General features: G+C 44.2%; 1 protein-coding gene across 1 annotated transcript; it reads left to right on the plus strand.

The window, feature by feature from the left end:
• The first annotated feature begins 3,930 nt into the window (after window positions 1-3,930).
• On the plus strand, window positions 3,931-14,647 carry GABARAPL1 (GABA type A receptor associated protein like 1). Its single transcript, XM_027541307.1, has 4 exons — window positions 3,931-4,319; window positions 9,011-9,089; window positions 10,501-10,619; window positions 12,073-14,647. The coding sequence occupies exons 1-4, from the start codon at window positions 4,230-4,232 to the stop codon at window positions 12,136-12,138; spliced, it is 354 nt and encodes a 117-aa protein (XP_027397108.1). The 5' UTR covers window positions 3,931-4,229; the 3' UTR covers window positions 12,139-14,647.
• Window positions 14,648-14,776: the final 129 nt, after the last annotated feature.

Raw genomic sequence — 14,776 nt, forward strand, 5'->3', positions numbered from 1 at the left:
CAGGTGTACAGTAAAGGTCCATGTAGTCAAAGCAATGGTCTTTCCAGTAGTCATGTACAGATTGGGGAGTCGGACCATAAAAGATGGCTTCGGGCTGAAGAATTAATGCTTTCGAACTATGGTGTTGGAGAAGACTTTTGAGAGTCCCTTGGACAGCAAGGAGATCAAACCAGTCAATCCTAAAGGAAATCAATTCTGAATATTCATTGCAAAGACTGATTAAGCTTAAGCCCCAGTACTTTGGCCACCTGATGCGAAGAGCCGACTCAATGGAAAAGACCCTGATGCTGGGAAAGATTGAGGGCAGGAGGAGATGGGAGTGACAGAGGATAAGATGGTTGGATGGCAGCATCGACTCAATGGACATGAGTTTGAGCAAACTGCGAGATAGTGAAGAACAGGGAAGCCTGGGATGAACAGCAAAAATGAAGTATGAAGTTAGTTGCTCAGTTGTGTCTGACTCTTTGAGACCCCATGGACTGTAGCCTACCAGGCTCCTGTGTCCATGGAATTCTCCAGGCAAGAGTACTGGAATGGGTAGCTGTCTAGGTTTGTCATAGCTTTTCTTCCAAGGAGCAAATGTCTTTTAATTTTGTGGCTGCAGTCACTGTCTGCAGTGATTTTGGAGACCAAGAAAATAAAACCTGTCACTGTTTCTAGTTTTTCCCCTTCTATTTGCCATGAAGTGATGGGACCGGATGCCATGATCTTTGTTTTTTAAATGTTGAGTTTTAAGCTAGCTTTTCCACTCTCCTCTTTCACCCTCATCAAGAGGCTCCTTGAGGCTTCCTCTTTGCTTTTGGCCAAGTCAAGCAGGGGTATGTAATAAGGATCAATGCAAGTAAGTCTTGCATTCTTCTTTCTTCTGCAAAGTTTCAAAAGGATGGGATTGCTGACAAGATTAGGGTGTGTGCAGGGTCTTAGGTAGCCCAGTCTCTTAATCTTAATGAGCCTCTCTGGTCCCTTTAATCTTGTCTCAGGTGGTTTTGTGACTGCTTCTCATCTGATTAACAAATGTTCTGCCCTCTGGGCTGCCCTGACGACTCTAACTATAAAGAATCTGCCTGTAGTGCAGGAGACCTGGGTTTGATCCCTGGGTGGGGAAGATATCCTGGAGAAAGGAAGATACAACCTGGAGAAGCGAATGGCTACCCATTTCAGTATTCTTGCCTAAAGAATTCTATGGACAGAGGAGCTTGGCAGGTTACTGTCCATAGCGTCATAAAAGAGTCTGACCTGACAGAGACTCAACAACAATAATAGAGTAACTAAGAAGTAATATATTGGAATAAATAGAAAAATATTACTTGTCATGACATGTGTGTGCACCCATGTCAAGTTGCTGCAGTCATGTCTGACTCCTTGTGATCCCATGGACTATAACCCACCAGGCTCCTCTGTCCATGGGATTCTCCAAGCAAGAATACTGAAGGGGGTTGCCATGCTCTCCTCCAGGGGCTCTTCCTGACCCAGGGGTTGAACCCATGTCACTTACATCTTCTGCATTGGCAGGTGGGTTCTTTACCGCTAGAGCCATCTGGGAAGCCCTGTCACGACACATGTGAACTAAATTTTGCTGTATTGTATTGTTAGAGTATGTCTAGTTCTCCACAAAACCACCAATTGACTTTGAAAGTTGTTGTTGTTTAGTTGCTCAGTCGTGCCTGACTCTTTGTGACCCCATGGATTGCAGCCTGCAAGACTCCTCTATCCCTGGCATGTTCCAGGCAATACTGGAGTGGGTTGCCATTTTCTTCTCCAGGAGATCTTCCCAACCCAGGGATGGAACCCATGTCTTCTGCATTGCAGGCAGATTGTTCACTGTTGAGCTACCAGGGAAGCCCTTACAAAATTCAGTTCAGTTCAGTTCAGTCGCTCAGTCGTGTCCGACTCTTTGCAACCCCACGAATCGCAGCACACCAGGACTCCCTGTCCATCACCAACTCCCAGAGTTCACTCAAACTCACGTCCATCGAGTCAGTGATGCCATCCAGCCATCTCATCCTCTGTCGTCCCCTTTTCCTCCTGCCCCCAATCCCTCCCAGCATCAGAGTCTTTTCCAATGAATCAACCCTTCGCATGAGGTGGCCAAAGTACTGGAGTTTCAGCTTCAGCATCATGCCTTCCAAAGAACACCCAGGACTGATCTCCTTACAAAATTACCTTCTGTATAATATTCTAAATGTTCTGCTACAAGTATATGTAGCAAGCTGTAAAGGGTTGACAGAGTGGCTAGTCTGTGAAAAAGTATTTGCATTTAGAAAGGCCTTAAGGCATAAAGGTTAATGAAATTTCATCTCCTGAGTATCTGTGTTATGTAATCTGCTACCATGAATAGGTATTTTCAAAATAAAAGTTAAAATCATTTTTAAACTAGCTATGATTGTTTCCAGTAGATTTGATGGGAAAATAACACTCTTCTCCATTGATTTTAAAGTATTCCTTTGAGAGATTTAGCTATATTTGGGTCAAAGCTCAAATCAGCTAAAATAACCACTTTGAAAACAAGGACTAAACATTACAAAAATATAATGCGATACAAGAATTCCTGGATTTCCATACATAATAAGGCTTGAAAAATGCCATGGAGAAAAATGATTAGCATTAAAAACAAAGGTTAGGGACTTCCCTGGCGGTCCAGTGGTGAAGACCACCTTGCAATGCAGGGGTGCCAGTTCAGTCCCTGGTTGGGGAGCTTAGATCCCACATGCCTTGTGAACAAAAAACGAAAACATAAAAGAGAAGCAATATTGTGACACATTCAATGAAGACTTTTAAAATGGCCCACATAGAAAAAAAAATCCTAAAAATTAAAAAATGTAGGGCTATGCAATTCATTTTCCTTGTTTCTTTTCATGTTTTTTTTTTTTTTTTTTCAATCAGAGACCCTGAGACCTTGATGAAAGATGACAAGTGACCCACTGTTGTCATTTTTCAGAACTTCCTGGACTTCTTTAGGGCACAGCAGCCCCTCATCCTGTATCTTCATTCTTTTTTAATATTACAGTTTCTGCTGCTCTTCCCTTACAGGTCCCTATAATCACTTGTTAGCAGTGGTTGGAAAGGCCTTATTCCTCTGTCTTAGCAGGGAAAGTGGAGGGCAAGAGGGAGGCGACACTGTTACCTCCAGTCTTCCACCAGCCCTTCAGGTGGCGCTTTGTATTCATGGCTGGAAAGGAGTACCCTCCTCCCGTGAATTTTTGCATCAGGGGAAAAATTGAGGACTACCGAGTTAATCGCCTGAATCGCACGATATTTTCTTTTCCGAAGACAGACCTAACTTCTGAGATCTGTCATTCATTTCCATAGCTGTAACCTATGCAAAGTCCTTAGTAGTAACGACTGACGTCACTTCCCTGGACCTTGATCACACCTCCTGCCCTTCACCGGCTACATCTCTTCAGTTCCCTGAGTCATGCTCTGTTTATATTCTAGGGGCAGATTTGCTGCAAAAACCCAAACATGACGCCAACGTGGTGAACGAGAGGTCACGGGGCGGAGGCAGCCAGCCCAGCATCCGAGGCAGCCAGCCCAGCATCCGAGGCACCAGTGTAATCAATGAACGAGCAAAGGGCGAAATACAAGCCCGGGGCACCCCTGAATGGGCCAAAGAAGTTCCAGGACTCCCATCCCACCTCTTTCCAGACACCAGATCCCAACAGGCTGAAAAAAAGCTGGATTTTTACCATCTGTATTTGTTTTGGGGCCCAACCAAGAAATGGCGGAGAGGGTAGAATACCTCTTTAGAACATTATTTTTTGCTGTTGTTTTAAAAACACCTCTAATGTCACTTTCACAATAAAATAAAATGTGAAAGTTCCTCGTGTTCTAAATGGACTATATTCGGGGAAACTGAAACTAGAAAGAGAAACCACTGAAATGGACGGCGCCTGCCCACCCCCATCCCGCGGTCCAAGGTTCGCGGGGGCGGGGCTTCCTGACGTCACAGGATCAGCGGGCCGTCGGGTTGTTTTTGTGCTCGCAGCTCTCGGTAAAAGCCACCGGGAATTCTTTACCTGGCCCTACCCTGTCTTGGAACCCAGGCCCCGAGTCCCTCCTTTCTGAAAGCTCTGCCGAGCGGCGCTGCGACGTGGGCTGGCCTCTTGGAAGCGAATCTGAGACTCATTGCGAATTGCCCAAAGGGATCATCATCAAAAGACGGGAGAGACGCCTTCGTCCGCGAGAGAGGCAGGCCCCGTCCGGGGATTTTAGAAATCCTGCGGTTCATCATGAAGTTCCAGTATAAGGAGGACCATCCCTTTGAGTATCGGAAAAAGGAAGGAGAAAAGATCCGAAAGAAATACCCGGACCGGGTCCCTGTGAGTGTCCTAGGGGGGCAGGGGGGGGGGGGGATGGGGATGGGGGCGGGGGAGTCGCGATGGCTGCCAAAAGGCACAGAAGGGTGGCCCCTAACATTACTCAACCTGCACGCCCTTCACCGCGGGGAGAGCCAGTGGAATGGACGTTCGGACTGCGGACCTTTAAAAACTCGTATCCCTAGAGCCTGTCCCCATCTTTTAGAGCTGACCGCAGTTTTAGAACGGATCCTACGATTGAGTGACTCAGCAGCGTTCAGCGGATGTGTTGGCTGGGATGTACTCAAAATGTAGCTTTTTGGGGAGAGAATGATGAGGTCGGGACCACCCATATGCTGCCTTAAGATAGCATGGAACTGTTCAGGAATGAACGGGGATTTGCTCCCATCAATTTCCACCCTTAGGTGGTTCTCCGTTAACCGGGAGGACTTTGGCCCTTTGTAGCCCTGGGTTTGGGAGGGAAATATTCGGAAGCCATTGGATCTTTTGTTTTATTCTGTGAGAATTAGGAAGGGAAGGGGATGCCACAAGAGTCCTGGCCCAGAAAACAAGGTCACGTTCTCTGCGCAGCAACCCGGTTGCCTCATCATTCTTGGCTCCAGGGCGTGTGGGCCGGTGTTTATTCTGAACACATTGTACCTGAACACAATCAGCAAGGACTGAGACCTTCTTCTCGGGTTTTTGGACTCAGGTTTATGTTCTTTAACTTAGCGCAGGCGGAGAGAAGGAACAGGGAAGAAATACCAAGGTGTCTTTCTGCATCCGGGCGTTTTTCCTGTTACCCTTCCCCCGCCTCTTGCCTGGTTTTCGCTATTGTGGGCTGCGTAGCTGGATTTGAGGGCAGAAGGCTTTTAAAGTGTGATAGAGGGAACAGCAATCCTTGAGTTTTGGAGATGGGAGGATTAAAGACCCTAAGACTGTGTTGTTTATCTTAGGGCAGGGACTTTAGGATAAATATTACAGGTAATTTACGTGTAAAGGAATTGCAGTTATCTGATGGTGAATTCCTTTCCAGTCTTCCATCTAACTTTTCATGTTCTTACAGCTGCCAGAAGCGACCTGGGCCGTATAAACCTCTTGGAGTACTTTTTCTATAATCTAAGGGAGACATGAGGGCTGTTGCATTAGGGGAATTACATACAAAGGTGTTTTCAGCTAAAAAGGAGAACTAGCCCTATTACCCACTAAAGGATGCTTCGCAAATTTCTTTCCTGGTCTCTGGACCTTGGATGACTGCTTTAAAAGTTTCCCACCAAGTCTTGGTGACGCCCATCCTATCCTCTTATAATATTTTCAAGTGACAACTAACTTTGATTGATAGCTTACCACATCCCTGGGAATATCTTCAGTGCCCTGTCTGTAGTCATTCACTTAGTCCTCACACCATTATAATCCCTTTCTACAGAAGAAGGATCTGAAGAAATGGAGTAACTTCCTGCAAGTGGCTGATGTGTGCCTGAGCTGGGATTCTGATCCTGGCTGTTGGATCCTCCAGGCCATAGTGTTTCTCAAGGTCCGAGGCAGTTCGTGATTTAAGAATGATTTAAGCGTGCATTGTGCTGTCAGGTATTGGAAATAGAGAAGTCAACTGTTGCTGCCCTCACCAGTTCAGATGGCAGTATGATGCCAGAAAAACATTCCAGTAAGCAAAATGATGACCGTTTTTTTCAGAACTCCAAGATTAAAGCTCTGTTCCAATAATAGTTCTGTATAAGCTACAAGCTCAGAATTGTACCTGTTCCAAAATCTAGTTAAAATTCTCCTATATTTCCTCAAAACAGCCCTTCCCATTTCAGTTGTTTCCATGCATTCACCCAGAATTTCAGCTAATCCCTCTATTTTTTTCTCATTGTTTGCTGTTAAATATTTTACTTATTTGATAATTTGTAAGCTCTTATGACTCACTCAGATCTCATGATTTCTCTAGTTGGATTTTAACCAGTGGCCAAACTCCTTCCAGCTGCTCAGTGTGTGGCTTTCTTTCTGATGACAAAAAAAAAAAAAAAAAAAAGAAGGAGCTTTGCCCTCTGAATCCTGAGATTTGGTGTTAGTTCTGAGCAGAACTCTGCATCTTACTGTGCTGAAGTGTTGTGTTGACAGAAAAGAGGGTTAAATGATTTCCAAAGCCCTTTCTCACTGGACTGTTCTGTTATTAAAGCAGTCACGTACCCTGCTTCAATTGCACTTGTCTTTGTTGCTCTCTTTTCCTGCTCCTTTCTTGTGGTTTCCATCTCTTATTAATTGGGGCTGGAGCTGCCAGGTCTCAGAGTTCCTGCATAACACAATGCTATGCTCCCTCCTTCCCTTTTAATTTTATTTACCTGCTGCCTCATTGTTGGGTCTTCACTGGTCTATTCCTATGCTCTTCTGACTTTGTTTTCATTTCTGATTCATATATCAGTACTCCAGGTTTAATTTTTATTTTTTTTTTAATTTTTTCTTTTGGTTTTATAGAAATATAATTGACATATGGCACTGAATACCTATAAAGTGTACAGCATCATGATTTGACTTACATACCTTATGGAATGATGGTCACAATAAATTTAGTGACTGTCCATACAGTCTCATACAGATACAAAATTAAAGAAATAGAAAAAAAAAATGTGTGATAAGAACTCTTAGGATTTACTCTCAAAGTATAATTAACCTACAACACTGTTAATTCCTGTTACACAACATAGTGTTTTTTATGCACATTTCAAGACACCATGATAAGTCTAGTTATGATAACATCACTTTGTTAGTTACTACTCTGTTCCTCACAGTTTACATTTTGTGCCTGTGACTTATTTGTGATAATGTTCTTCTGGTCTTCCTGGTGCAGAATTCTCTTTCTCTGCAAAAATAAGCAGGTTTTTCCACTATGTTAACCTATCCCCTTAAATTTAAAAGCTTCAGATTTCTCCAAATCGTTATGTTTAGATCTTTACAGTTTACAAAGCCTTTTCACATAAAAGTTTTACGGATTTATGGATTATTTGGAGAAGGCAATGGCACCCCACTCCAGTGTTCTTGCCTGGAGAATCCCAGGGATGGGAGAGCCTGGCGGGCTGCCGTCTATGGGGTCGCACAGAGTCCAACACGACTGAAGTGACTTAGCAGTAGCAGTGAGTTTGTTGTGTCCATTCCATGTGTCTGTAAAAGATGTGTTTGAAGGTTACCGTGTTCCTTTTTATCAGGTTTCCCTGGCGGCTCAAATGGTAAAGGATCTGCTTGAAATGTGGGAGACCCAGGTTTGATCCCTGGGTCGGGAAGATCCCCTGGAGGAGGGCATGGCAACCCACTCCAGTGTTCTTGCCTGGAGAATCCCGTGGACAGAGGAGCCTGGTGGTCTATAGTCCATGGGGTCACAAAGGCTCGGACACAACTGAGTGACTAAACATACATACATATTTTACTCCTTGGAATGCTGAAGTTAAGAGAATTTATGTGACCTGTACCCAGTGTTTATTTATGCTTTAACTTTTCTGTACTTCCCTTATCTTCTACCTAAAATGATTATATTTTCTAGACTAAAAATCTAAAACTGATGGTTTTATAATCAATTCAAAGTATTTATAATTTAAATCAAATTACATATTACATCACTTATATAGTATATAAATACTGAATGTGTTTTTGTAATATTTAAATTTAAGTACATTATTTAAATTATTGCTTGAAATTTTATTTATAAAATATTTCCTGTTTTATACATCTACATGTATAACTTTTATGTATCTTTTTTCCTTTTTTTAAATTATTTTTTTATTGAAGGATAATTGCTTTACAGAATTTTGTTTTCTGTCAAACCTCAACATAGGTATACGTATATCTCCTCACTTTTGATCTTTTTTCCTTTTCATTACAGAAATAAATGACCCTTCTAAACTTGAAAGTATTGTAGAAATATTTAATGTAGACACTGAAAATCCCTTAAAATCCTAACAGATAATCAATACGGGTTATTATGGGTTATTGTACTGACATTCTATTAATATAAGCACTACTTTTACACTTTTTTTACTTAATAGTGCCTTGAATGCATTTTTTTTGCAATCATTCTCAAAAATTTTGATGAAGTACAAAATTTAAACCACATTATCTGTACCTTTACAGATAAATATCATTTATGAGAAAGAATAAACCTAGTAGGTACTCAGGACCACTTGAGAAAATCCAGACAATTTTCTTGGTGCTTCAACTAAATGCCAGAAAGTATATATCCTATAACAAAGTACCTGCCTACCAATGCACGAGCCATAAGAGACTCTAGTTTCATCCCTGGGTCAGGAAGATCCCCTGGAGGAGGGCATGACAACCCACTCCAGTATTCTTGCCTAGAGACCTAAGGAGAGAGGAGCCTGGTGGGCTATAGTCCATAGGGTTGCAAAGAGATGGAAATGACTGAAGCGACTTAGCATGCACGTACACACGTCTTATAGGTAACTTGTAATTAAAATCAAGATCCTCTTTACTTTTCATAATATCCCTTCCTTATCCTCTTGTTGTTTCAGTAATAAAATTATAACCTTATTAAGAAAGTTTGTTTCCCCATACATTTTGTAAAGGGTAAGAGAGAATAAGAGATGGAAAAGTTGTATTGAGCCTAGAGAAACTCACTTCAGATAAGGGCAATTGTAGGGTGTAGAAGGCAACATACTAGGTTGGATTCTGCAGTTTTCATTCCCACCCTTTGTCTCTCCTCCCAGGTGATCGTGGAGAAGGCTCCCAAGGCCAGGGTGCCTGACCTGGACAAGAGGAAGTACCTCGTGCCCTCTGACCTCACTGGTAATGCTCTGTCCCTCCCCTGACCCTTCTCCCACAGCAGACCCTTCCTCCTACAGTAGCAGACCCTTCCTCCCTCCTTCCCAGTCCTTCCTGTGTGCATGTGATCGTGGGCTTGAGGGGAGGTAGAACAGAGGAAAGTGAGTGGGATGCCCCAGAGAATTGGGTGATTCAGCGATGGTGATGTAATTGTTCTTTCCCATCACTGATTTCCTTAAGCTTTTCCCATTGTTGTAGGGCCTTGTTTGATTTAGAGGCAGCAGAGTGTGAGAGCTTGAAAGAAAAGACCAGATGCGTATTATATAAGCCGCTTAAAATTCAGGTTTGTTATTGTGATACCAATTTACACCATAAGGAAAACCAGACTAATTTGTTGGGAAGATAACATTATAGAGATTCTCAGCTGAATACCTTGACCTCTTCAAGTTATGGTTTTCTTGTTCATACATCTTGTAGATACTGTTTGGATTTCCAAAAGATACATTAATTCTTCATGTTGATGTTTAATGGAATAACCACTGCATCCAGGAGACACTTGGAAAGATATTGGTTGCTGTGTTTGCTCCAGAGTGATTAGGTTTGAATATCAGCCTTCTAGAAACCATGGGCAGAAGAGCCTGGTAGGCTGCAGTCCATGAGGTTGCTAAGAGTCGGACATGACTGAGTGACTTCCCTTTCACTTTCATGCATTGGAGAAGGAAATGGCAACCCACTCCAGTGTTCTTGCCTGGAGAATCCCAGGGACGGGGGAGCCCGGTGGGCTGCCGTCTATGGGGTCGCAGAGTCGGACATGACTGAAGCGACTCAGCAGCAGCAGCAGAAACCTTTCAGTGTACTCAGTGAAAAATAAAGCACTGAACGCCACTCATTGCCCCGACATTGGGATGAGGGATTGTACTAAGATTACTGGAGTCCAATAGATATCTTCCATCACAAGTTTGTCTTAGGCGGAAATGGACATGAAAGTGTCTGGTGTGTGTGTGTGTTTTTCTCCCCATATTATGTGGCTTTGGGATCTTAGTTCCCCCTACCAGGGATAGAACCTGGGCCCTGGCATTGAAAGCACCAGAGTCCTAACCGCTGGACCCCAAAGAATTCTGAAAAGTGTGTTTCAAATCAGATTTAGACCATGGGAATGTTAGCATTAGGTCTGAAATTGAGTAAAGTGGAGACGGATTGAGGAATTAAACTCCATGGCACGTCAGGGAACACACAGGCTTCTTGCCATGTCATTTTTTGTTTCTGAAGCTGCAGGACAGTGTTAGGCTCTGCTCAGATGATAATGCCTGTCTGGTGCTTTGGGAAACAGGTGCAGTAGAATTGTTTTCCGGATCTTACTACCCTCCTGCTAACCTCTTGTCTTCTTCTGCTTCGTCTTTGTTTTCTAAATGCCACCCCCGCACCCCCCATCCAGTTGGCCAGTTCTACTTCTTAATCCGGAAGAGAATCCACCTGAGACCTGAGGACGCCTTATTCTTCTTTGTCAACAACACCATACCTCCCACTAGTGCGACCATGGGCCAGCTGTATGAGGTAATGGTCCTGGCGATAAGGCTGTACCGCCTGGCTTTCTCTAGCCTCCGTCCCAGGTGTTATCTTCCACACACCCGGGAAGTGGGGCAGGTGGTAGAGGTGTCATTTATCAGGATGCTCTCACATGGCCGTGTCAGGCTCTGGGAAATCAGGTGTCTCTTGTCCCTCAGCAATTGAGCGGCACACGGGATTCAGTCCCTTTGAATTATTTTCTCAGTCTTGCCCTGCCGTAGTGTTTTAACATTGGAGTGTCCTTATTGAAACAGCAGGAAGTGCTTTCTGACCACAGATATACCAAATCAAATCAAATTTAAAGACCAGGCAGTGTTTCAGTGGATTCATTTGTCTTCACAAATCAACTCAGTTGGAGGGAGTAACTTGAATGATTTTATTTGGTTTAATTTTTGGCAAACTGTAAAAATATGATGATAAACTATAGTAGAGAACTTGATCATGATTTATCACCTTAGATTGTAACTGCATCATTATTCCTCAAAGGGTTTCACACAATACTGTCTTATAATTCTATCCTATTAGTGAACTTTTCTAATAATTTCTAGTTTTTATTCCACAGCATACATTCCCTGGTTTATATCCATATATATATATCCCAATATATATAATTTTATATCCCAATATATATATTTTTATATCCCAATATATATATTTTTATATCCCAATATATATAATTATCCCTTCGATTCCAGGGTCAGAAAGATCCGCTGGAGAAGGGATAGGCTACCCACTCCATTATTCTGGCCTAGAGAATTCCATGGACTGTATAGTCCATGGGGTCATAAAGAGTCTGACATGCTGAGCGACTTTCAGTTTCAAATATATATAGTTAATGGGTTTCCCTGGTGGCTCAGCAGTAAAGAACCTGCCTGCCAATGCAGGAGACACGTGTTCAATCCTTGGGTCAGGAAGATCTCCTGGAGGAATAAATGGCAACCCACTCCAGTATTCTTGTCGGGAAATCCCATGGACAAGGGAGCGTAGTGGGCTACAGTCCATGGGGTCACAGAAGAGTTGGACACGACTTAGTGACTGAACAGCAGTCAACAACAATATATAGTCATGTTGTGTCGTCGTTCTTGCCGGAATGAGCTTCATATCTCTGATGTGTATGATGTTCTCCATGAAGGTTTTTGTGAACTTAAGAGTTCAAAGTTGAATCCCAGCCACTTCTGCTGCTTCTTTGATCCCTGTTTTTTTGGCCCTGCCCAGTGGCATGCAGGATCCAAGTTCCCTGACCAGGGATCAAACTGGTGACCCCTGCACTGAAAGCTCAGAGTCCTAAGCACTGGACCACCAGGGGAGTCACGCTATCCCCTTTTGAAGGGGGATGCAGGGTACCTCCTATGCCTACCCTACAAGGTTGTGTGAGACTCCAGCCCCTAGGGATGACGAACTTGATTATGTTTCTAAACCATTCTCTCCCCTCTTCGCCCAGGACAACCATGAGGAAGACTACTTTCTGTATGTGGCCTACAGTGACGAGAGTGTCTACGGGAAGTGAGTGGCGGAAACCGGCCAGTGGGAGCGACTGGACTCGGGGCAGGGGGAGGGGCAAGTGTGGGGCTTGGGGAGAGAGAGACAGAGGGAGGGCTCCCCCCGTGAAGGAGACAGAGGAGGAACACCTGGAAACACGACACCACACACACCATCACCATATTTTCACACGCTCGATTGACATTTTTTGCTGCTTTCTCGGCCCTGGGAGAAAGCATGTCAGGACAGAGCTGTTGGGTTGGCTTTGATAGAAAAAAAAAATAGGGATACTTTAGTCTCACAACAAACACTGCTGCAAAATCTGATTTCCATGGAAGAACCGGAGTGGGCAAGCTGGGGCCAGAGACCGTGAACCGACAATAACTTCCTGCTCTCCTTTGCTTTGGGCAGAGATTCTATTTTTGACATTTGCACAAGACAGGTGGGGAAAGGGGTTGAGAATGTTGCAGGATTACTGGCTGGTAGTGGACCATTCCCAGGGACCAAAAGAGACCCACTGGAATTGAAGTATTATAGCCCCTGACCTCTCCTGTCTCCCACATCCCTCCCACATCCCAGTGGTCATCTCACAAGCATCACAGTACCCAGCCCACCACCCCTGTGGTGGCTGTAGACACTTAGATGGAGCTCCCCTTCTGCTGGAGAGTAGAGGCCAGGCGTGAGGGACATCAGGATTGCAAAGATAGTCTCCATAGCATAGAACTGGAACTGAATGAGTACTGAGCATCTCTGTCTAACCTGCTTTGCTCTTTGGTGCCCGTTTTCCCCACACCTACCTTGGACTTGAATGAGCATCACCCATTTCAGTAACAGGCTAAAACCACTCGTCTTGACATTTCCCAGACTTCACTCCATGAGTTAACGGAGTTAAACGTACAGAAGGGGCAGGTATGGGGTAAGATGGCTTGTCTGCACCTCCCGCTTATCCAGAACTCTTGCTCCCGGCCTGCTGTCCTCCACTTTCTCAATGCACAGAGATGCATGGTGAGGGCCAGTGGCACCCCCTCCTTGGGTCTTAATTTCCCGCGGCTGCTAGTTAGAAAAATTTGAGAAGGGTGACTTTTCATAGTTCTTGGGGATTCCATTTGATTCTGATTATTTTCACGTTAGGGTTATGATCTGGGTGGGAAGCAGGAATTTGCACCCAGATGGGACATTTCAATTCATCTCAAGACACTTCAGTTCATCTCCGTGAATGAAAAGGGTCCTTCCCGTGGGGGAAGTCTGAGGGTCAGCTCTGTCAAGATGCAGGCTCTTGTATAATGAAGTTTCTGCTGTCAGACCAAGGAAATAAAAGAATTGCATACCTTAAAATGAGTTAGAAATGTTGCCTTTATTTAGTAGGTATTAGAGTAGACAGTGTGTGGACTCCGAGCAGTAAACTTTGGGAGGATGTGGCCTTGTGAGGCGTCGCCCAGATGTGGTCAGACGTGTACTCCACCCCTCACCACCCAGGAGTCACTGTCCAAAGGCCAAAGGCGAAGGGAGCTGGGGGCGGGGTGCACAGGGTGTCTGTTGGCGGAATGTGCGTGGTTTTTTCCTCCATAGATAAATGCCTTGTCACTGCTTTACATGCTCCTCAGAGCTGAAGGTGGAAGACGCCTACATCAGAAGATAGCGGAGTGGAGATTGGGGGGTGCTTGTTAAAATGCGGATGTCTAGGCCTTGTCCCGGGTTTAGCTGACTCAGAAGCTCAGCGTAGGCAGCTGTATTGTTAACTGGCTCCTTGTGACTCTGCTGCAGACCGAAACTGCAGAGGCACTGCTCTGTTAACCTGGCTTCCCTGTAAGTCCTAAGCCAGCCTGTTCTTGCTGTCACGTCCTGGTCTGTAAGAGGCCACCGTCTCCCAGAGCAGCAAAAGGCACCTCGATGGCTTTTGGGCTTGGCACAAGCTTGGTGCCCCTTCCAACCTTAGGTTAGAACCTTCAGTCAGGAACCCATATGTAGGTGGGCAGTTGGGATACAAGTTAAGAGACAGCAAAAAACAGATGAGTGGAAATTCCTTTCTGAAAGAAATCAGGTGGTTCTGCTTTATTCCACTTTTTCCCCAACATAAAATTTTTTTTTCCCTGGAAAGCCTGGTGCTTTCTATGAACCTAAGAAGGTTCGTAGGACTGTATTGTGAAATCAGGTTAAAAGTGCGAAAGAACAACAAACGTGAATAGCGGTGACTAGGCAGACAAATGCACCGCCATGCTCAAACTCCGGGGGGCGCTCTACCCTGCTGGTATGTATGGCATTCTCCAGAGCTGGGTAGGGCCCAGGTCTCTGCCTTGTTGCATTCACCCTTTGGACATAATATTGTCAGTTATCCCAAGTTGCTGTGAAAATGTTCCACATATTAACCACATAATTCTTTATGGTGACTGTGTCGGTAACCACCCAATATAATAGGTATGGTGTGATTTGAGGTCTTGTGTGTGAGTTGGGGGTGCTCTTGCCCATGAATACAGCCCCACGTCAGCTGTAATAACACACCAGTCATTTCCAGAAAAATAAACTAGTTGATAAACTGATTGTGTCCAGTTTTTAACTCAATACAAAACTTGTATTCAACTATTTCTAGCTGTGTTTTCTTTTGGATCTATTTTTACTCTTATTTGAATAAGCTCCAAGCATTCATCCTCATTTTGTTTTTACTGCAT

This window comes from Bos indicus x Bos taurus, chromosome 5 (genome assembly GCF_003369695.1).
Source record: "Bos indicus x Bos taurus breed Angus x Brahman F1 hybrid chromosome 5, Bos_hybrid_MaternalHap_v2.0, whole genome shotgun sequence".
Classification (NCBI taxonomy): domain Eukaryota; kingdom Metazoa; phylum Chordata; class Mammalia; order Artiodactyla; family Bovidae; genus Bos; species Bos indicus x Bos taurus.